Source organism: Malus sylvestris, chromosome 10, assembly GCF_916048215.2.
Source record: "Malus sylvestris chromosome 10, drMalSylv7.2, whole genome shotgun sequence".
NCBI classification, from domain to species: domain Eukaryota; kingdom Viridiplantae; phylum Streptophyta; class Magnoliopsida; order Rosales; family Rosaceae; genus Malus; species Malus sylvestris.
The window spans coordinates 13,939,727-13,960,692 of NC_062269.1; the positions used below are offsets into that span (position 1 = coordinate 13,939,727).

Genomic DNA, 20,966 nt, shown 5'->3' on the forward strand with positions numbered 1-20,966 from the left:
AAATGCGCAGGGCAATTTGTGTGTTGAATTGGAGGGGGGTTGTTTCGATGTCTTCCCTCCCTATTTATAGCAGCCAACCTATATCGAATCCCAATCACTCCTGGATTAGAACTCCTTCTCATGATCCAACTTTATCTCGACCAATCATATTCCTACTAGGACTTCAAACATAACTCGTTATCAGACCGTATTCAATCTTAGCATCCTGATCCCGTTGAAACTCCTTCTCATAACAGGATTCGTCCACATTCCCAATTTCCGATAGGATATGGCCAACTTCGACCGCACGGCCCATAGGCTGAATATCTCCCAATGACACCTGTCCACGACTTCTGGGCCGAGAATGAATCTAAACTTGGCCTATCCAACACTGGGCCGAAAAAAATCTAACTCGGCCCAAAACAATATTTTTTGGGTCCAAACACTACCATTAGCATGCTTGATGGCAAGAACAGAATCAGTGAGTTTAAAAATCCAACACTCTACAAGGATGATGAGAAGTTAAAGGCTCTTGCTGCGATAAAAGGAGGAGGTTATGTGCCAGACACAAGATATGTCCTTCATGACATTGATCAGGAGGCCAAGGAACAGGCCTTGCTTTATCACAGTGAGCGTTTGGCAATTGCGTATGGTCTCATTAGTACTCCGCCAAGGCAAACTCTTAGGATCATCAAGAACCTCCGCGTCTGCGATGACTGCCACAATGCAATTAAGATCATGTCAAAGATTGTTGGAAGGGAATTGATCGTCAGGGACAAACGTTTCCATCATTTCAAGGACGGAAAATGCTCTTGTGGGGATTATTGGTGAAGAGCAGATATCACCTCAGACTTGTCTAAGAGTTCTTCCCAGTTGCAGTTTGGTGTGTAAAGAAAGTTCAAACTATGCCGAGCTGTACGGGATCCTGTGATGAGCACCAGTGCTACTAGTTGGTTTTGACATATATGCTGAACTATATATGCATTGCATTATCTGTTTGTTTCGATGTCGAATCAATTATTATCTGTCAAAAATCAAAATAATATTTTCTTATCCTTTTGCGGCATTCCGATTGCTCTCTTCCTATAAGATACTGTTGGAAATAACTGTATTTTGGTTCATGATGTCTTGAAGCTATTCAAACATACTTTCTTTGACCAAAAAAGAACATACTTTCAAAACATGGACTTTTTGGGTATTTAGTTAACAAATTGACGTGGACTTTTTGGGTAGTATAGCGCATGCATTGAAGTTATTACCAATTAGCTCGTGATCTAGTGAGTTACTTTCTCGAGTCCCCAAGTTCAAATTTTCCATCCTCGTTGATGAAAACAAGAAAAATACGATGGATAGCATGATAGATGGCCAGCTTCCAATTTGGATGAAGTTAATAAACCTTGTTTCGAAGAGATTCTTAGCTCTCTCTGGTTGTATATCCCCTTGTGTCTTTAGCATGTGATCAGGGAGATAAACATAAGGACACATACAGCTGGTTACAAAGCAGATTATCTCGAAGAAAAGAGACATTTGTCTTCACATGGATTTACATCAACACACACAAACACAAATGCAAATTGGATCTCTACTGTTCTATGCACGTCTCATGGAACTAGTCATCATGGTCATGAAATCATTTAAGTCAACCATACCATCCCCATCAGTGTCTACCGCTCTCACTATCCGCCGGCAGTCGTCAAGGTTGCAACTCTCCTCCAATCCCGTTAGCACTTCCATAACTTCTTCTGCGCTTATTTTTCCGTCGCCATTCAAATCAAACATCTGAAAAGCGTTCTGGATGTCTATCGTCCGAATCCCTCCGTTGTGTACATCCAAGAACTCCTTGCAATTGATAAAGCCATCCCGATCCAGATCAACAATCTTGAAAATCTTCTGCACTTCTCCAACCTTACTTCCCTTTCCCAGTGCTCTCAATATGGCCTTGTACTCCGCCGGAGATATCTTCCCGTCTTTGTTGGAGTCGAACTTGTCAAAGACTTTCTTCATCTCATTGTGATTTGGCTCAAAAGTAAGTGCTAAGCCGGAGTTTTTCCTGTCTTGGAAGGAAAATATCCGAGATGGTTTGCACAGAAACTTCCGCTTTGAGAGGCTGTACTGGAAGTCGAGGGAGTTGACATTCGACATATCCATCTCAGGCGATCAGAGCAAAAACCAAAATCAGACTTTTATATAACGGTGCAGGTAACCGTCAATACGAGGTTGCAGAAACTGGGCGTCTCCGATCCTTATATACTGTGTACAACAATTTCATTCCATAAAAAGTTGAGGCAATTCAAGAAGAATAGATTCTTAATAAATGGCAGAAAAAAGCTAATAAGAATAGATAAGAAAGAATACATTCTTTACAAAAGCTAAGCAACTACAATCTCCTTTCTCCTCCCCAAAAATCTCCTTTTGAAGATTGGTTTTATTTTTTATTTCAAATTTATAAATAAGTACTGAAGGGGAGTTATAACAGAACTCACCGAACTAATCGTAAAATATTTCCCGATATACAAAAAAATTAATAAGAAATAACTATGTTTAGCTCATGGCGGTTTTCCATTATCCAAATCCACCATCACTTCAATGTCCTTGCGAGCTGTTATCTTCTGTACGTATCCTACAATGTTGAATATCTTGAGTAAGAACTCTAGGGTTGTAAATAAAAAACACAAGGGTTCCAAAAAAAGATTTGCGTTCATAAATGATGACCCAAGTGAATCAGTAAAGTTTCCATTCGAGCTTTGCACAAGCTTTGATGCCCATTAACTTTAAGCATCCTACCCGTAGGGTTCTTTCATAACGTAAATATTAAAGTTGTCTTCCGCATCATCAAATATTCTCATATACCTCCCCTTTACAACAAGGAATAGTGCCCAACAGCTTGCCAAATATTTCCATTGCTCCTATTTCTGGCACTAAACCTCCAACCAATAGAAGAAAGTTGGCAGACCTAGGCACTATTGGAGTTAAAGCAAAAGAATTGAAAAACGGTAGAGACACGCTTATCTTAAATTCCATACATCTTCACATGATATATAATTTCATTACCTAAGTTGAGAACTTAAACCTTATTTGAGGACTGGACTCGAAAACATGTATCTACCGCAATGTATTAAAAGGCGAAGGCGTAGGCGAGGCGTCCCATGGATAGCCCCGTCTAGGTGTGCGGCGAAGCCTCACAGTACCTAAAATTTTAATATATATTACATATATAATTATATTTTATAGATATAATACTTTGTAAAACAAATATAATTATAACTAATCTAAATTAAAGATAATAACATCTTCATTACTAAGTCTAGTTGTACTTGGAAACTATTTCATAAAGTCTTAAAATGTTGTAATTATTTATTTTATTGTAAGCAATTATAGAGAACTTTAAGAGAAATAAGGATAAGTGGCCACAATTATAGGGAATTTCAAGGAAAATAAAGGCTGAATGTCACAATTATAGGGAAATTCAAAAGGAAATAAAGGTTGAGTGGAGAAATTATAGGGAATTTAAATGAAATAAAGGCTAAGTGGAGAAATTATAGGGAATTTAAAAGGAAATAAAGGCTTAGTGGAGCAATTATTATAGGGAATTTAAAAGAAAATAAAGGAAGAGTGAGTTGGAGTTAGACTTTGTCATTTGGAGAGAGAAACTCTCCTTCTTCGTTTAAACTAGAACAGTCTCCTGCATTTTAGAAACAAACATGAATTTTGAAGGGAAAAAACGCCCATGTTGAACACCTGGGCGCGCCTCAGCCGCCTAGGCACACCCTGACGCCGCCCTACGCCCACTCCCACAAAACAGAGGCGAAAATCCAGCCACCCAGCCTTCAAGGCCGCCTAGGCGAGCCCCGAGGCGAGTTTTTTTAAACACTGATTTACCGTGAGATTTATATGGGTGGCTGAAATGGATAATGGACAATAATAGGGGAGATGCAGCAATCTGACATGTTAACATATATGTTAAAAGTCCCCAGGCAATACAAGTCATGATATTAAAGGAAAGCCTCAACTTAGCCGCCAGGAACCATTGTAAGAAATTCAAATATCCTGGTTTCTTGCTTCTAACTGTCACTACAAATCCTATCAAACATAGTCACACATGAGAGCTGGAAGGATTGCGTCCAACAGAAAAGAAAAAGGTTGTATCTATTAAGATGAAATAAGATGAAAGGAGAGCATATTATTTAAACTCGAGAGTTCAAAAGTTAAAATCAGATGGATGCTTTGTCCCACATTAACCAGTAAGTTTAAGGTACTCGGGATAACTGTCAATAACTACCCATGTAGTTTCAAGTTTCACATACTTAGATCGTTTATGTCACACTAGACTGGATAGTACCAAAATACATATAATTACATAAATTAGTTGTTAATGTACTATCATAGCTCCTCCGAGGTAACTTTTTATATTACTCTCTCTGTCTCACCACACACACACGTAGACGGAGGACAATGTTTATGCCACCGGAAAATGGTTCAGCTGAGCTACTGCCTGTTGACCTCAGTAACTGAGAAACAAGAGACATGATAGAGAAGTCTATAAACTCTTGACATAATTTTTGTATACAAGAGTTCAGAGAAACCAAATGGAAAAACGACAACATAAAATTTTCTAGAGGCATAAAGAAACCAAGGAACACTGCCAGATACCCCAATAATATATTTCAAAGAATTATTCCAAAGTACAAAATTCCATTTGTCCCCAACTTGTCCACATCGGAGAATTCGAACAATAACTTTGATTACGCTCTATTCCTGTTCAGTTAGGCTGTCAAGCGTACCAGTCGAATTATATAAGGCTTATATTGTTTAGAAAGGGAGAACTTTGACATATCCAACAAGCCTACCGGTATTTGTACTAGTCTATGTTAAAAATCGAAATACACTTCTACACCTTGAACAGAGTATCACAAGAGAATGTTCAACATGAGGGTCTCAAAATCTATTGTTTAAGAGCTAAAGCCTATTTACCTATGATTCATGTGAGTGTTTAAACCAGTAAACAGTATGAACAAACACATATGTAATGAACAATTCCAATCACAACCCAAAACGAGAAAGCACAAAATTTAACATGTAATCGAGTAGAACCCAGCTTTCACAAGCCTCCAACATACAAAGCACAAAATCAGCTCAGAAAACCCCAAAAATTAAAAAAATTTATAATCATACCGATTCCTTGGCAGGGTATGCATTTGCAGACTGTCTCCTTTCCTCTTTTGTTGAAATAACTTACAAATCCTGAGCCTTGGCAACTATTGCACTTTCCTGTCCATTCATACACAACTTCCTTGCAATCCTACAACAATTTCCAATTTTTTTTAAAAAAAAAAAATTGTTAATGGATTTTCCACAGGTAATTTTGCAAATTTCAACCAAATCAAAACTGAAATTCCGATCCTGACCTCAACTACAGGATCGCATCGGAGCCTGCGGTCAATCTCCTCCGCCGAGACAGGCGACGAATTGGGATAAGTCATCGGGAGAGGGAGGGCGTCGCCGTTGTCGAACAAATAGCTCTCTCTATCGCGCGACCATTTCCTCTCCTTGGCGTTCACCTTAACACCAGAACTCCCGCTGCTACCGCCCTCGAGGTCAGAATCTTGGCCAATTCGGACGCCGACAGAAGACGCGTCGGCAGCGGCGGAGGGGAATTGGATTAGGCGGGGGAATGTGGGGCCCCGAGGGAGGTCGCCGGTGGCAGCGCGGCAGCGGAAGGGTGAGGGTTTGGTGGGGAAGAAGAGGCTAGGGTTTGTAGCCAACATTCCAAGAAATGGTGAGGAGCTCAGGAGTCAGAGGAGTGACAGAGAGAGAAAGAAAGGCTATGAGTTGGAGGGAGGTTTGTTTTTATAGACTACCAATGCCGCGCGCGCGGTAACAGCAAGGCACACTAACTTGCGGTCCCTGTTCGTTTATCAAGTGGAAGTTTCACCAGTTAGCATTTGGGAAATTGGGAAATTTGAAAAAATAATTAAATTTTAGACCACCTATACAATTATAGTCATTATTTTAATTTTAGGAATATTTTTGAAATATTATACGAACTTATACATCTTTTTTAATTTATCCTATGAACTAAAATTTTAAGTGATTTATCATGCCAACTTTTCGAAATTATTAATTTGTCATCTCATCCTAAAAATAATCAAATTTTAGACCACATATAGAATTATAGCCTTATTTTAATTTTGGGAATATTTTCAAAATGTCATACGAATTTATACATCCTTTTCAATTTATCATATGGACTAAATTTTAAATGATTTGTCATAACAACTTTTCTAAATTATTAATTTATCATCTCATTTTAACTCCCTTAAGTTTTCCATCCAAAATAGTCGTGCGCAAGGCACATGACTCATGTTTAGAGTTATTTCAGACATTTCAACCTCTCTCTCCCCTTTTAATAAGTTGTCTTCGACAAAAATAATTCTAAGGTTTCTCAAAAATACAAAAAAAAGGTTACTCCGATATACGAGTATTTGAGAGTTTGCCGTTCGGTTAAAGGGAACGACGTGCACTTACTTTTTTGTGTTTTGAAGTGAATATGACTTAATATATAGATAGTTACTGGGGCCCTCTAATATATGGTAAAGTTGGATTATATTCTTATGTTAAAATGTCTTAAATAACTATGAAAAAAATTATGTGCAAAGCACTTGATTTATTTTGGATGGAAAACTTAATAGAGTTAGGGTTAGATAACAAATCAATGATTTTGGAAATTTGGTATGACAAATCGCTTAAAATTTTTGTTCATATGATAAATTGATAAAAGCATATAAGTTCATACGACATTTCAAAAAAAAATCCCTTAATTTTATGGTAATTAGAATCAAAACTTGATGCAAAAGTATTAATATAACCTTACTACTAGGGTTCCTCACAACAATCAAAACACAACCTATAAGATTGCATATTTGAATATAAGTGGAGAGCGTTTTCTAAATTCCCAAATTCTTTTTGGCTAATTGGCGCCAATTTGAGAAATTAATCTCGATCATTTTTTCTTTAGATGTCTGCAACCTTTAAACCAAAATTGGAATCTTAGATAGGTTGTCTGAGGGTTCGCCGCGGTTCATTGCTGTGCTTACACACTAGGCTACCCTTCTCCGAAAGCTCCGCGGGACCACCTACCACTAGTCTTCGGCCGGAGGGGTTTATTGCACAAAAACGCCGAGATAGATAAAAGGTACGCGGGGGATAACATGTTGATAACTCCCAAGAGCCCTTATCGACGGAGTCATTTGGCACCTCGATGTCGACTCATCACGTACTAGGGTTGAAGAACGTCCCAAGTGTTCGGTTGTTCGCTAATTCAAGTGATACGTGAATTAGGTTTAGAACGTTATTAGACTGTTCGATTCCTAAATACCGTTAGTGTTAAAGGAAAAACTACGAGGAGCTAAAAAACTTGCTCTATAAAGTCTAAGGTACCGTAACAGACAACCAAAACTAGAGACAAGGAAGAACAGCTTCCCATGAATTTATTGTACAATAGATAGAATAGAGAGTCAAACATTGCTGCCATGCTGCTTATGCAAAGTGAATATACTCCCCGTGTCCCTGCTTGTGGAGTCAAATTTTGTTTGGCCCTCAAAATCTCTAATGCTTGCAAAAACATAGGTCAAAAAAGGATGTTAGTGATTTCATCTGTATTCTGGTCGAGGTTGAACTTTCAATCTTACAACTATTTTTTTGAAGCAGATAGTTCACAGTGTTCATTCTATGATTACTATAAAAGCCAACCATGACTATCTTCGGAATTTAGCTCTAACTTTCCTTGCCCATCCTTTTCGAATGATTCAGTGTAATTGATTGTCACACTCTCTCTAGACCCAACCGCGACCCCCTGACCTTGGCGGACCATGATGGAAGGCCGTAAGCAGTGGCTCGACGGAGATGGTTCGAATCAAGCGAAACTTTGCTTTTTTGATTCATGCTTTCCTTCTTTCTGGTTTAAGGTCAGAAATCCGAAAGGTTGCAAAGTAGTTCAAAAGTTGTAGAGAAAAATGAAAACAAAAAAAGTGATGGAGATTAATTTTTCATTTAAAGGTAGTTTAAAGGTTGTGTTTCGGTTGTTGTGAGAAATCCTAATATTAAGAGTATTTTAGTACTTTTATATCATGTTTTGGTTATACTTATCATAAAGTTAAAATAATGGCTATAATTCTATATGGAGTCTAAAATTCGACTATTTTTTCAAATTTCCCTAAGTATTTAGCAATGCTAAATTTGTTATGCCACGTATGAAAAATGCATCTCAAACAGAAATAGTAACTTACTTAACAAATTAAATAGTTAACAACTAATCTTGTATATATTTACAAGGTCAATTGTTACTTAAAATTAGCAAATTAGGTTTTGCAATATATTTTACTTTGAAATTGTTGGGATGGAGTAGCAGTACTTAAGTGCGGACTTGTTGGTGAAGTAGCGCAATATGGCAGGATGGGGACAAGGTCTTCCTGCTTGATGGTGCTACTGTTTCCTACAGATATGAAGCCCTTATCCATTGTGTACTTTAGGTTCCCTACTATTACGTTCTCAGATGTTGCCCAGCTTCACATTTACACTACTACATTTAACAGTTTTCATGATGAATAACATTTGGTCACGCAAAGAGAAATTTCGGCGCATAAATAATAACGTGACGAAATCTTCGTCGCGCAAAGGTCATGAAAAAAGACCTTTCACGATGAAATTATGAACTTCGTCGCATAACAAGCAGATGCACGACCAAATGAGCTTTTGTCGCAGTTAATGTATCGGAACGAAGACCTTCCTTGTAGGACGGACTAGGGTACAAAAGTATGTCATCGCGATGTAGCGATGAAACGTTTCATCCATTAAGCATTCATGCAACAAAATTGAAGCAATTTTAACATTATTTAATTGTCAAACGTTTGTCGTACAAATGTTTATGCTACGAAATATTTGGTTGCATTTAATCTTATGCGATGAAACCTTTCGTCACACAAAGTTTAATTTTTTTGGTTTTGGTTATGTTTGTAGCATACTTGACCAATCCCAAAACTACCCAGCACCGGTCAACGCCATACCTTCAAGGACCCATTGAGGGGTTCATGCTGAGGCACCCCTACCAAAGCACAAGAGTTTCTCTCCAACCAAGAGGCCAATCACAGCGTGACACATGTCAACGTCAGAATAAAGCTCATAGAGTCCCACATAGACCGCAGACAAAAGCTAAAGACATTCCTCAACTATAAAAGGAAACTATTCTCCTACAATTAATCCCCTAATGTCATCATTGTACTTAAACCAGTCATTAGAACCCACTAATGGTGATTATGCTTAAACTTATGTATTTGTGTAAACCCTTCACTATTAATGAGAACTCCTCTACTCCGTGGACGTAGCCAAACTTAGGGTGAACCACGTACATCTTGTGTTTGCTTCCCTATCTCTATCTATTTACATATTATCCTCACCAGGTTACCAGAACAACCGAGCGAATGTCACAAACTTGACACTTTACGTTGTTCCAAAGTATTCACCGATTTTGTGCATCAACATTTGGCACCGTATGTGGGAAAAAGACATTTATTCCTACTCCCTTCAGCTTTACCAAGCTGGTTTCCATCATTCGTACACTCTCATTTGACCAGGCATCCCTCTCCAACATGAAGAGCGAAGGAAGTCACAGCACACATAACAACATTTCCCTCGTGCTTAGTGTGAGGCAGCGAAGGAAGGAACGAAATTTTCAAAAGAATAATTTAATTTAAAAAATTAAATTTTAACAATAATTAATAAGAAAATTTTATAATATAAAGGAAAATGTACGAACAAGCTGAAATTTTTAAAAGTAAGCTGAAAAAAAAATCTAAACAAAAAGGGACTAAAAGTCTATTTGGTCAGCGTTGGTGAGGTGTTGGATGTCTTGCGTCTAGTCGACGGACCAAGGTGCTAGGTTTGTTCCAAATGGATAAGCTTGGAGGTCGATAGAGCATCAAAACCTAGTAGGAGACGGAGGCCAGACGAGGTGAGGGCCTATACAGCCAACGACATCTAACTCTACGTGGACGCGAACTTACTCCTCAAATTAGCCACTTCTTGTGTCAATGTCGTGACCTTACCCTTTGACTACGTGGATGAAGAGGCCCTGGTGTCTTGCTGATGGGCATTCCCTTACAATACTTCCCTGGCCTCTGATCAAGAGCTTGATCCAAGGTTTCTGTTAGGATAAGAAACGCCGCATCGTCGAGCGGACCCACAACCTCGATTCGGGTGTCCAAGGAAAGCTGGGACGCGAACTTTTGAAGAACATATTGGCTCTTCTCCACCATCAATACCTGTGCTGGCAGACTCCTAAATAATAGATTGGCTTTTCTCCCCTATCATCGCCTGTGACAATAAGATAGGAAATAATAATTAATATTGAATTAATGTTTATAATACTTGGAAGCATAAGAGACTAATAAGAATTCATTTATGCTTACATGCAGCTACTCAGACAACTTATCCCCAGGTCGAACATAAACGTCCTTATAGACATCGATCTCGAGGAATTTTGAACCCTCCTAAAATAGAAAAAGATTAGAAAAATGTTAGTGCGCAAAAAAAGAAATTAAAATTTGTCACATTTAAATACTGGAATATTAAACACTTTATTATCTGTCGTCACACTTCCATCCTTTATGAGAAGGGCCTTGAATCCGAATGTTAGAGAATGGTCTTGTTGTCCCAGTTGATCTTGTTGGCCTTTGCCTTCTTCTGTTATTTACAAAATGAATGTAGTTGTAATATTTAAAGAAATATAACAAAAATTAATTAACATTTGAAGGAATTTAAAAAAAATTATAATTGATTTAGTTGTATTAACATACGTACCACATAGGAGTCCTCCTGAAAATGGCCGCAAAGCCTTTCCCAATCCTCCGGGCACTCCTCTAACTATTACGGGAAACCCTCCAGGAGAGCAACCTACAGACAATCAAACACCTCAAAATGTTTGTAGAGGTCGTTATTCCACTGGTTGTAGCGGTCAACGAAAAGCCTGATTAGGTAGGTGGCCATGGATGTGTTTATGTTGTCGAAATTGTAGTTTGTCTACAATTTAACAAATATTATATCAAAATAATATTAAATATTACATACATTTATTAATAAAACTATGAAAACGAATACAAGGTAGTTGCATACTTACCGACAAATAATTGCACACCTTCGCCTTCACCTTCTCCAGCATCACTTGCCAAGATTTCGACTGCATAGTGCAGAAGGTCTGAATGATGTGCCCAACATCATGGACCAATGTGCTAGGTTGATCTGGCATAAGTGCGGCCCGATGTTGCTCGTCGTATCCAATCGTGATATGATCGTTGGTCACCCGGGTGATCTTTGCCGTCTTCAACTATCAGCAAGGACCCCGGGTGTTTTTCTTAGCTAAAAAAAATTAATAATGTCAAACATATACTATAATTATAACATTTCCCAAATCCTGCATGTCACATCTGGCCCGGGCCCCACCACATCCTGGGCTTGACTCTGCCGTAGCATGATATTGTCCGTTTTGGGCCCCAACCACGCCTTCACGGTTTTGTTTCTGGGAACTCACACGAGAACTTCCCAATGGGTCACCTATCATGGGATTGCTCTCGCGCAAACTCGCTTAACTTCAGAGTTCCGATGGAACCTGAAGCCAGTGATCTCCCAAAAGGCCTCGTGCTAGGTAGAGATGAGAATATACATATAAGGCTTACAAGATCCTCACCCCTGGGCGATTTGGAATCTTACACTGCAAATAGTAATAAACAATATTTCATATCCAACCAACATTTGCAACAGTTGAATCGCACAATTTGGCACCAAACACGCAATTAGAGCATGCAACAAATTTTTTTGAATATAAAATATTTTACAACTGAAAAAATAAGGAAATCAACGAACTTTTTGTTTATTTTTATTTTTTTATAATTACTTTACCAAGTTGCAAGCCATCGGCCTTGGATGTGGAAGCCGATGTCATGTTGGCGTGTGCGGGGTTGCCGATGAGTACGTCGCGCGCTAAGGGAAAGAGCCACTGAAGATGTCGATGACGCCAACACCTGGGCAACTTGGGGATCAAATAGATCAACTTGAGGAAGCGGCGTAGGGTCCAACTGTGGTGGAGCAGTTGCATTAGTAGTAGCAGGTGGGGGAGGCAGCAGAGGTGCACTCGTCACGTTCCTATGACTAGAAATAAGAAGAGACATCTACACAAATGTAAAAAGAAATAAAAATAAATCATTAAATTGCAGAAACTAAATATCCAAAAAAATTATCCCAAGTAAAAAATTAAGAAATTCTCCTTACATTAATAAGGAGAACTAAATCTTAAATAGAAAAATGTAAGCATTAACAAAAATTACTAACACCAAAATTACTAATTTCAACTAAAAATTATAATTGAAATTAATAAATTACCCTAAAATTACAAATTTTAACTAAAAAATATAACTAAGATCCTAAAACTACTAATTTCAACAAAAATTATAATTCCAAATATAAATTATAACTAAAATCCTAAAACTACTAATTTCATTTAAAAATATTGTTTCAACTATAAATTATAACTAAAATCTTAAAATTATTAATTTCAACAATTATAATTAGAACTAAAATCCTAAAACTACTAATTTCAACTCAAAGCTTATGCTGGAAATTCTTTGTCGCGCGTTTATTTGTGACAAAAAACTCCACACCCACGTTTCTTGTGGAACTTTGCGTGGCGAATGGTTGGATTCGTCGAACAAAGATCCGTTGGGTGACAAAATCCTTCGTCGCATAAAGTTTTCAACATTTTTGGTGGGCAACATGTTTGTGTGCGACAGATTCCTTATTTTGTTGCGCAAACACACTTTAAGCGATGAAATTTTTGTCATCGTGCAAACTGTTTTTCTTGCTAGTGTTAGGCGGTAACCTGCATTTTTGAGACATCAATTTGCATGTACTAGGAGTTTGCTTGTTTTGGAAAGTATGTGGAAAATAGAGTGGTGCCTACGTGGATAATGACTAGATGCCATGTGGAAAAAATTTAGAAGTTTGAAATTTAAAAACCTAAAAGCTAAAAATTATTTTTGCAGAATCCACACCCCAAAAAAAAAACCCAATCCTAGATTTCCTTCGAAACCCTACAACAGCCCCGCCGTGAAGTCGCCGATCACCCTCTTGAAATCCCCGATCCCATCAGACAGCAGCAACACCTCGTAGCCGATCATGAAGCTCGTATCGAGGTAGGAGAGGGTCGCTTACCGTCAAGGTAGGAGAAGGTCGCTTAGGGACACTTGTCGCAGACGGCGATGGTGGCGGATATTGATTTGAAGGCGGCGGTGGAGAAGCGGATGAGAGGTTTTGGGTGAGGGGAGTGTAGGAGATTTTGGAGGAGAAGGATTTGGGTGAGAAGAGAGATGTTTTTTGGTGCGGCAGCGGTTGTGATAGTGGAGAAAACAAGGGAATTAGGGGCTTTGAGGAGCCTTGAGATTGTGAGGGAGGCTCCCATTATGGTGGTTTGAGTTTTAGAGTGAGAGGGTGAGACTGTGTGAGGGAGATAGGATAGAGAGACTAGATTTGGTGGCGGTTGAGGCTGGAAGTGTTGTGACACAAAGAGGGTTGGTTTTGATGGGTGAGGAGAGAGAAAACTCCGCTAGAGCCCGATTAAGGTACTGATTGCTGATTTCGAAGATGGTCGACATGGAGGTGACAACTGGTCAACAAATTTGGCCACAATTTTTTTTATGACGAATTTAAGTTTATATCAAACATGGTTTGATTTATGGGATGTGGGTTCCTGAATTAATTGGTGTGTTGATTTTCTACAATTTTTTTGCAGTTTAGTTATTGAAAAACATGAACAATAAAAGAAGAAGAAAGGATAGGAAAGATGGAGGACTGCCAAGCTAGAAATGGCGACTTCAATTTTTAATATTTTTATAATTTTTTAATTTTATTCAATTTTTTAATTTTCATGTGACGCCTAGTCACTGTCCATGCGGGCACCACGTCATAAGTTAACGCCTATTTTAACAGACAACTTAACGGAAGTATGAAATTGTTCCATAATTATGACTTTAGGTACCACTTTTGTGACGAAAAAAATTTGATGTATGAAATGTTGAAAATCAAGAAATTTTAGAGTACTAAACTGAAATTAATCCATAAAATTATGTAGATGTTGAGGATTAAATTATTACTTTAAGTGTTTATTAACGTGCTTATTTTTTACTAGTTACATGACAAATCCCACCCGGAATGTCCACTAGGACTCCAAATCGAGCTGTGTTGGCCAACATCTAGAAGGTGACGAAGCCATAAAGTGTGATGATGTGGAAATATTGTGGATAAATTTAAACCTAAGAGTGCCTAAATACCAGAGTGCACTGGTGAGCGGGAATGAACCCACTTCACACGTGACGTTAGAGCATAAGCAAGTACAAAAGAGTGAATTAAGAATCGTACCCTCGAATAATCTCCAATACTAAGAATCGCCACAATTCCTCGACGATAAGAAAGCTCAGCTAAGAAGACCTGGAGGGTGAAAACAAGACAAAGGTGAGTGGCCCAGTAGATAAAATTTTAATAGAAACCATATAAATTTCTATAACCCTTCGCTACAACGCCTATATAATTTCCAGAATTAGAATATAAAAATATACATATATATATATATATATATATCAGTTCAAGTCATGCTTCACATATTTATAATCATATGCTAACTTATCGCATATTCATCACGTCCACTAGCTCATGTATTCACCACATATGCTAGCTCATCACGTATATTCATTATATATGCTAGCATTTCATCACATATAGGCTAGCATCTAAGTCAGAGTCACCTCTAGTGACCTATACGACATATTCATATCTCATCAATCATGGCTAGCATGCAAGTCGGAGTCACCTCTAGTGACCTATACGACATATTCATATCTCATCACATATCTCATCAATCATGGCTAGCATATAAGACAGAGTCACCTCTAGTGACCTATACGACATATTGATATCTCATAACATATCTCATCAATCATGGTTAGCATATAAGTCGAAGTCACCTCTAGTGACCTATACGACATATTCATATCTCATCACATATCTCATCAATCATGGCTAGCATATAAGTCGGAGTCACCTCTAGTGACCTATACGACATATTCATATCTCATCACATATCTCATCAATCATGGCTAATACCGTATAACCACTAAAACATAAGGTCAAATCTTATACTCTTTCCACCAATGTCCCTCAAACTACTCAATTTCCCAAACTAGACTATTGTCTCGATTATTCATTCTCATTTATTATATGGCTGCATCTAACGTCTTGTTAGACTGCCTACGTACCCTAAACAGGGATCAAGCCATTCGTAGTTCGTATTAGTATTTCAAAATATTCACAGTAATCATGTGCAATAATTAATTTATAAACGTTTGTGGAATTGTCAATCATATATATATATAAATATGTATATAATATACGATAGAAAGGAAAAGACTCACTCACCTGGAGTCCACGCTATGATTGTCTAGCATGCACATCGAGGCGTCCCAAATGATCGGCGCCTGTGACCAATTATCAAACCATGTCTCAGAATTCTCGTCGATACAATACATAACTTACATCGCACATGAGTCTATATAATTTGGTCCAGAAGATCTACAAATCAAATCTCTGATCCGTAACTTCCAAGGATCCACATTATATTTCCAAAATAACATACTAAAGTTTCGGAACAATCCAACGGTTGGATCTCCGCCAATTGCCAAAACCAAGTGGCGGTTAACATTTTATTTTACAAACTTACAAATTCAATTTGAGAATATCCGTACGTCGGATTCCCAATCCTTAAGTTCCTATATTCTTCAAATATTATGAATAATAACCTATTAAAATTTGATGACAATCCAACAGTTGGATCGTCGATTCAGATAATGGCCTATTAACGTATCTTGTAGAATTTTGGTTCCAACAATCAATCTACGTCATTCAATTCTCAAAATAGAATTTAAGGCATCAAATATAGCCTAAAAATAGCATTGTCGGCCCTCTTACCACGCGCCGCCGTGGGTGGTGGTTGGCCGCCCCAACTCGTCGGAAAAATCAACTATCATTAAAAATTACCAAAATTTGCAAATTTGAAGATCTCAATGAGTAGAACAACTTTCATACATCTGACCAAGGCCAATTTGGCCTGGAAAGGCTCTAATTTCATCAAAATCCGTCGGAAACCCTAGTTTTGGGTGTGATCAATTCGTCCTCTACTCAACTCCGCCGCTCCAACCAACAATTGGGCATTGTTTCTAGGCTCAAGGGAAGTGTATAGGTAGTGGTAATTGGAAGAAATTGTTTCAGAAATGGTAGATTTGGAGCAAAGACCTCACGGCACCCGTGTGGGTGTTCTTCGTGAAATCACAACAAAATTCGTTGATTTTTGGGTTGAATTGGATGCTGGGATATCTTGAGGGTGTTTGAGGGTGATGGGAGGTTGGAGAAAAATGGAAATTTGGATGGAAAACCGTCGGGAAAACACCCTATAGAGCCAGGTCTTCGCGTGGGTTAGAAGGACCCGACTGCTCCTTTCCTTTTCCTTCTCCCTCCTTTCCCTCCTTACCTTCTTCTGGTTGGTCGTCCTCTCCTTTTCTCTTTTCTTGATTCGCCATCTCTTCCTTCTTCCAGATTCGGCAGCTTTGCCCAATCCTGTTTGCCCTCTATTCTTCCTCCCCGGCTCTCTTCTTTTCTTTTCCCATATTCTAACAATACTCCTAAAAAAAAAAAAACTTATATCAATAGATACATAAAAGAATAAATATTAACTAAAACCAAAATACTTCTTGGGTTTACAGTTCCATAAAACTTTAACCGTAACTCCAAATCCTCTTCTACCTGTGCCTACGCATCCGTAAGATCGAGCTCTATCCGAATATGTCAATAAACATGACAAAATATACGAGAGTTACACACGTCCTCGAAAAATCACGCTTTGCCCATAGGGCATTTCCGTCCTTTCATGTATTAAAATTATAAAAACCATAATTTTTAAGGATGAGTTGTTACATTACACATCATTTGGTTTACAAATTTATTTTCTGAAACGTTTGCCAAAGTATTTTTCTTCTCGGAGAAATTGACGAATGGGCGCCAACACAAATAAAGAAATGTTTGACCAGGTCAATAATATTTTTGTTTACATTATTAAATCAGATTAGTGGATTATTGACAACAAAGCACCTGTAGCTCAGTGGATAGAGCTTCTATTTCCTAAGCAGAAAGTCGAAGGTCGACCCCTTCCTGGCGCGCATTCACAATATGGTGTTCGCTTTTTTGTAGTTTTCTGGTGCCCCTAAAACCCTAGGCAGTGGCAGAGCGACAGCCGAGAAATAATCACCTGCCGGTAGCCAACCCATGCGCTGCTTTCCTTTTTGTTGCTAATTCTCTATTTGATTATTTATTCAATTCCATAAACAACTGTAAGCTTCAATTGTTTTGTTGCAGAATTGCAGCAGTGCAGAAAGTCCGGAGCTTGAAGACGCAACAATGAAGGACTTTCAGGTAAATGGGAACACCCTCTCTCTTGCTCTCTTCACTCAAGTCACCAACTCCAAGTACTCTCTCTCTCTCTCTCTCTCTAAACTAGCTTAACTGGGTAGTGCTCTCTCATGCAAAATTCTCCAACCCCAGTTTTGTTCCCCTGGATTTTCCCACCAAAACCTGTCAAACTTTAGAGTAAAATTGGGCTTTCGTTATCCAATTCCATTAGGAAAGATTGTTTCTTTTTCGGAATCAGTGACGGTTAATTAGTGAAATGTTAATCTGATTTCATTCCCAGAAGAACATAATAATGAAAGATGTATTAATTTCTAACAGAATTGAAAGTGAACTCAGCAATTTGAACTGAATTTCGTTATGTGATATCAAATTATCGACGCTATGTGAGTGCCTAATAGAGTGATTATCTTGCAGGGAGCTGCTTGATTTGATGCAATCAAGGACACTAAACGCAGAAGTCGCATTCCTGAATGCTTCGCTTGTATAATTCTGTGTTCTTTAACCGTTGCTTGTTTTTTTCCTTCGATGTTGTGTTCTGCTGACATGCTTATCGCTGCATTTCGCTAATGCTACCTTTGTTCACTTGGAATCAGATCCCAGATGTTTTCCCTTTACTTGCAGCTGCACATAAGACTCTTGTATCCTAGTCCCGAGAGTCACTGACAACACGCACTCTTCATTCTGAGCTTGTTTACAATTACTCAGGATCCAAGCATGTAAGTTTCTACCAATTAACCAATGTGCGCAATTATCTATTGCTGCGAAGATGTAACCCCTAGCTTTGATTGTTGCTTAGATCACAGAGTCCTTGAAAAGATGTGGGATTTCTGAAAGCTCAACCTATGTGCTTGCCGCTCGTTTCAATGCTTCTTTTGATGAGATAAGATCACTGTCTCATGAAATGCCTGGTAGATCAAGCGTTACATTGCTTCAGTATATCCGAAAATTGTTAGCACTTTCGACTTTAATCATGTTCATGTTATAAAAGATAGAACAAAAAGCAGTAGAGAAACTTGTCAATGGGAAAGAGATTGACTTGGAGGAGTTAGCAGGGAGAGCAGATCAAGCCCAAATACAAAAGGTATACATGTATATTGATCTCATTTTATAGTGGCAATGAGTTCTCTTGTGATGGCGTTTCTAGTTAGTGATCAAAAAGTTTTTTTTTTCCCCAGCACTATAAGATAACAAGTGTGGAGCTAGGAATATCGTCACTTGATGATGCTATTACATGCCGGATTGCTTCTCGTGATGCCTTGTGAGAAGAGCAGGTTGAAACTTGTTTATGTTCTACCCTTTCCCCCTAGTTTTCTTGTGCCCAACTACTTTGATAGATTATATCTCTGTCTAGAATGAGGTTGATGTTCTGGGAATTGAGGTCCGAACTGCAAAGCTATGTTTGTAAGGTGGTGTAGGAAACAGAAACAATGTAGCTTATTATTTCTGTTTGGGCAAATTCAACTGCCTGTTTTAATATGTAGATTACTTATAGGCAAAGCCAAAATTTGAAAGACGTGATTATGCAACTGATGGCTCCATTGTGCCGTTTCTACTTGAAAAGAGTCGATAAGATTCGTTATCACAAGCCTCTCATGATTTGGTCTAGGCTTGTTCAGTTCCCAAAATCCTTCCAAGAACGAGTTCTATTCTACAGATGGCAGTTATAGCTCGACGGACTGCTAATTATAAGATGCAAAGCTAATCTCCCCCAAATGTCAGCAATTAGTCCATCTGTGTTCTTTGTTATGTAGCCAGTGAAACTTGTGGTTTCCTGATTTTCATGTGCCCTATACACTGAAAGGTATGATGTCTTCTTACTCAATACTCTGCACTTTTTACTCATTCATTTACTTTGCTAATCATGGAAATCAAACTTCGAAACAATCATTCGGTGTCGAGAAATTAGATTGGATAACTCGCTAGATTTATTACGTAAGTGAACAAGTTGATGCCAAGTTCAAACTTTTATCAAAGTTGCCGATTAGAGAAATTAGTCATAAAGGAAATTATCTCCTTCCAATCCCTACAGAAAACGGATGGCCACACTTCCAAGTTTATGATTCTTTATCATAATAGTAGCGCATTACAATACATTTTCTCACCATTTAAAGAGGTGCCCACGTCTGTTTTTGGCAAACAAATAATACATAGAGATATTTAGTGATGTGTTTACTTGTTTGAAATGAGTATTTTAACAATTTTGGGTTCTAAACCATATTGAACAGAAAAGAATGGCATGGGGTGAACATTGGAGTTGTGCCCTAAAAGTCAATTTCGTAAGTTTGAATATTATGTAACGATTTCATATTAATTAATAGTAGGAAGAGATGGAAATCATGGTGGTAGCTTTGTCAGCTTCACCAACTGAAACATTCACAGCCTCTTCAATGGTAACTTTAAGATTTTTGGTGGTGAGATGAAGCTTCACATCTTGAACCCAGTTCAGGTGGTTTCTTCCGGATACTTCCAGAGCGGTAAAGTTGAGTTTATTCAAGTTCAACATGTCGCTGCAATGGAGAGAGCAAGAATGTGGTTAGTCATATGGAAAATATAAAAAAAGGCATAGACATACTTTTACAACATTCGGGGTTATGTGGACACATATTGTCTTAATTTTAACATGAAAATTTCAGGTTTCATGGTATATATTTTGAATTGAAAACTTTGGGGTTTCAAAGGAACTAAATTCAAAACTACACGCTCGAGTTTAGCATGAACTTCCGGTTCATAAAAGGGGCACATGCAAGAACACATAATACAATATACAACTAAAGTGTAGTGAGTTTGGGGTTTGCTTCAGGAACCTAAGTGTGAGTAGCTTTGAGACTGCGAAAGGATGCCAACGGTTCAAAGAAAAGAAATAAAATATTGAATCATTAATGCCAAAAAATGGACTTTAGGCCAATAATTTTGAATTTTTGTCAAATTAATGGACTATTAGTCACTTAAATTAATTGAATAGATCGAGACCATTTAGGGTCAATTGTGGAAGCAAATAATGATAACGTTTGTGTAATATTAGCTTTGGTTGGCTTCAGGTCAAGCACTTGTGAAAATATAGCCTAGGACCCCCCCCCCCCAAAATATTTGGGTGTGGCTAAGAAGTAGGGGGTGTCAAAAATTGGCGCTGGGTCGAAAAAAGGTTGTGGCCTAGCATAGAATTGTTGGTTGTTGGTACACGACCCTGCAGCAAAGTTGCAAGCCTTGGATTGGGCTCGGGGTAGGCTGCAAAGCAATCCAGCTTGCAGGTGCAAGCTTTAGGCTTGAGGGTCGAAGGGAAAAATAGCCCTAAGTATTAGGCTTGCTGGAGGGGTGGGCAGAGGCGCGAGAAGCCCAATGATAGCTGGCTTTTGGAAGGCAGTGCGAGGCGCGGGCTGAGGCTACACACTGTGTACGAAAGGCCCAGGCACTCATGCCTGCATCATGAGGAA

The 20,966-nt window shown here is 38.4% G+C and overlaps 3 protein-coding genes and 1 pseudogene across 5 annotated transcripts; 2 read left to right on the forward strand and 2 right to left on the reverse strand.

The window, feature by feature from the left end:
* The first annotated feature begins 435 nt into the window (after positions 1 to 435).
* On the forward strand, positions 436 to 810 carry LOC126584258 (pentatricopeptide repeat-containing protein At2g15690, mitochondrial-like). Its single transcript, XM_050248695.1, has one exon. The coding sequence runs from the start codon at positions 436 to 438 to the stop codon at positions 808 to 810; it is 375 nt and encodes a 124-aa protein (XP_050104652.1).
* Positions 811 to 1,355: 545 nt separating this feature from the next.
* LOC126584683 (calmodulin-like protein 30) lies at positions 1,356 to 5,278 on the reverse strand. Of its 2 annotated transcripts, none has more exons than XM_050249016.1 (2): positions 5,152 to 5,278; positions 1,356 to 2,229 (listed from the first exon to the last, which is right to left on the reverse strand). In XM_050249016.1, the coding sequence occupies exon 2, from the start codon at positions 2,125 to 2,127 to the stop codon at positions 1,570 to 1,572; it is 558 nt and encodes a 185-aa protein (XP_050104973.1). In that variant the 5' UTR covers positions 2,128 to 2,229; positions 5,152 to 5,278; the 3' UTR covers positions 1,356 to 1,569. The 2 variants fall into 2 exon arrangements, with proteins under 2 accessions (XP_050104973.1, XP_050104974.1); XM_050249017.1 differs by lacking the exon at positions 5,152 to 5,278 and adding an exon at positions 2,463 to 2,599.
* LOC126584682 (protein disulfide-isomerase SCO2) lies at positions 2,295 to 5,813 on the reverse strand. 2 transcript variants are annotated; one of them, XM_050249014.1, is made up of 3 exons: positions 5,385 to 5,812; positions 5,152 to 5,278; positions 2,295 to 2,599 (listed from the first exon to the last, which is right to left on the reverse strand). In XM_050249014.1, exons 1-3 carry the CDS (start codon positions 5,742 to 5,744, stop codon positions 2,526 to 2,528), a joined length of 561 nt encoding a protein of 186 aa, XP_050104971.1. In that variant the 5' UTR covers positions 5,745 to 5,812; the 3' UTR covers positions 2,295 to 2,525. The 2 variants fall into 2 exon arrangements, with proteins under 2 accessions (XP_050104971.1, XP_050104972.1); XM_050249015.1 differs by lacking the exon at positions 2,295 to 2,599 and adding an exon at positions 4,140 to 4,487 and having other exon boundaries at positions 5,385 to 5,813.
* Positions 5,814 to 17,224: 11,411 nt separating this feature from the next.
* LOC126584684 (uncharacterized) lies at positions 17,225 to 19,120 on the forward strand (annotated as a pseudogene).
* Positions 19,121 to 20,966: the final 1,846 nt, after the last annotated feature.

Excerpts from the sequence above, each read along its gene's own strand:
- LOC126584258 (XM_050248695.1), top strand. The coding sequence starts at position 436 with ATGCTTGATGGCAAGAACAGAATCAGTGAGTTTAAAAATCCAACACTC.
- LOC126584683 (XM_050249016.1), bottom strand. The coding sequence starts at position 2,127 with ATGGATATGTCGAATGTCAACTCCCTCGACTTCCAGTACAGCCTCTCA.
- LOC126584682 (XM_050249014.1), bottom strand. The coding sequence starts at position 5,744 with ATGTTGGCTACAAACCCTAGCCTCTTCTTCCCCACCAAACCCTCACCC. Across the intron at positions 5,279-5,384 it reads GATGCGATCCTGTAGTTGAG|GATTGCAAGGAAGTTGTGTA; the intron begins GTCAGGATCGGA and ends AAATTGTTGTAG. Across the intron at positions 2,600-5,151 it reads CATACCCTGCCAAGGAATCG|GATACGTACAGAAGATAACA; the intron begins GTATGATTATAA and ends TCAACATTGTAG.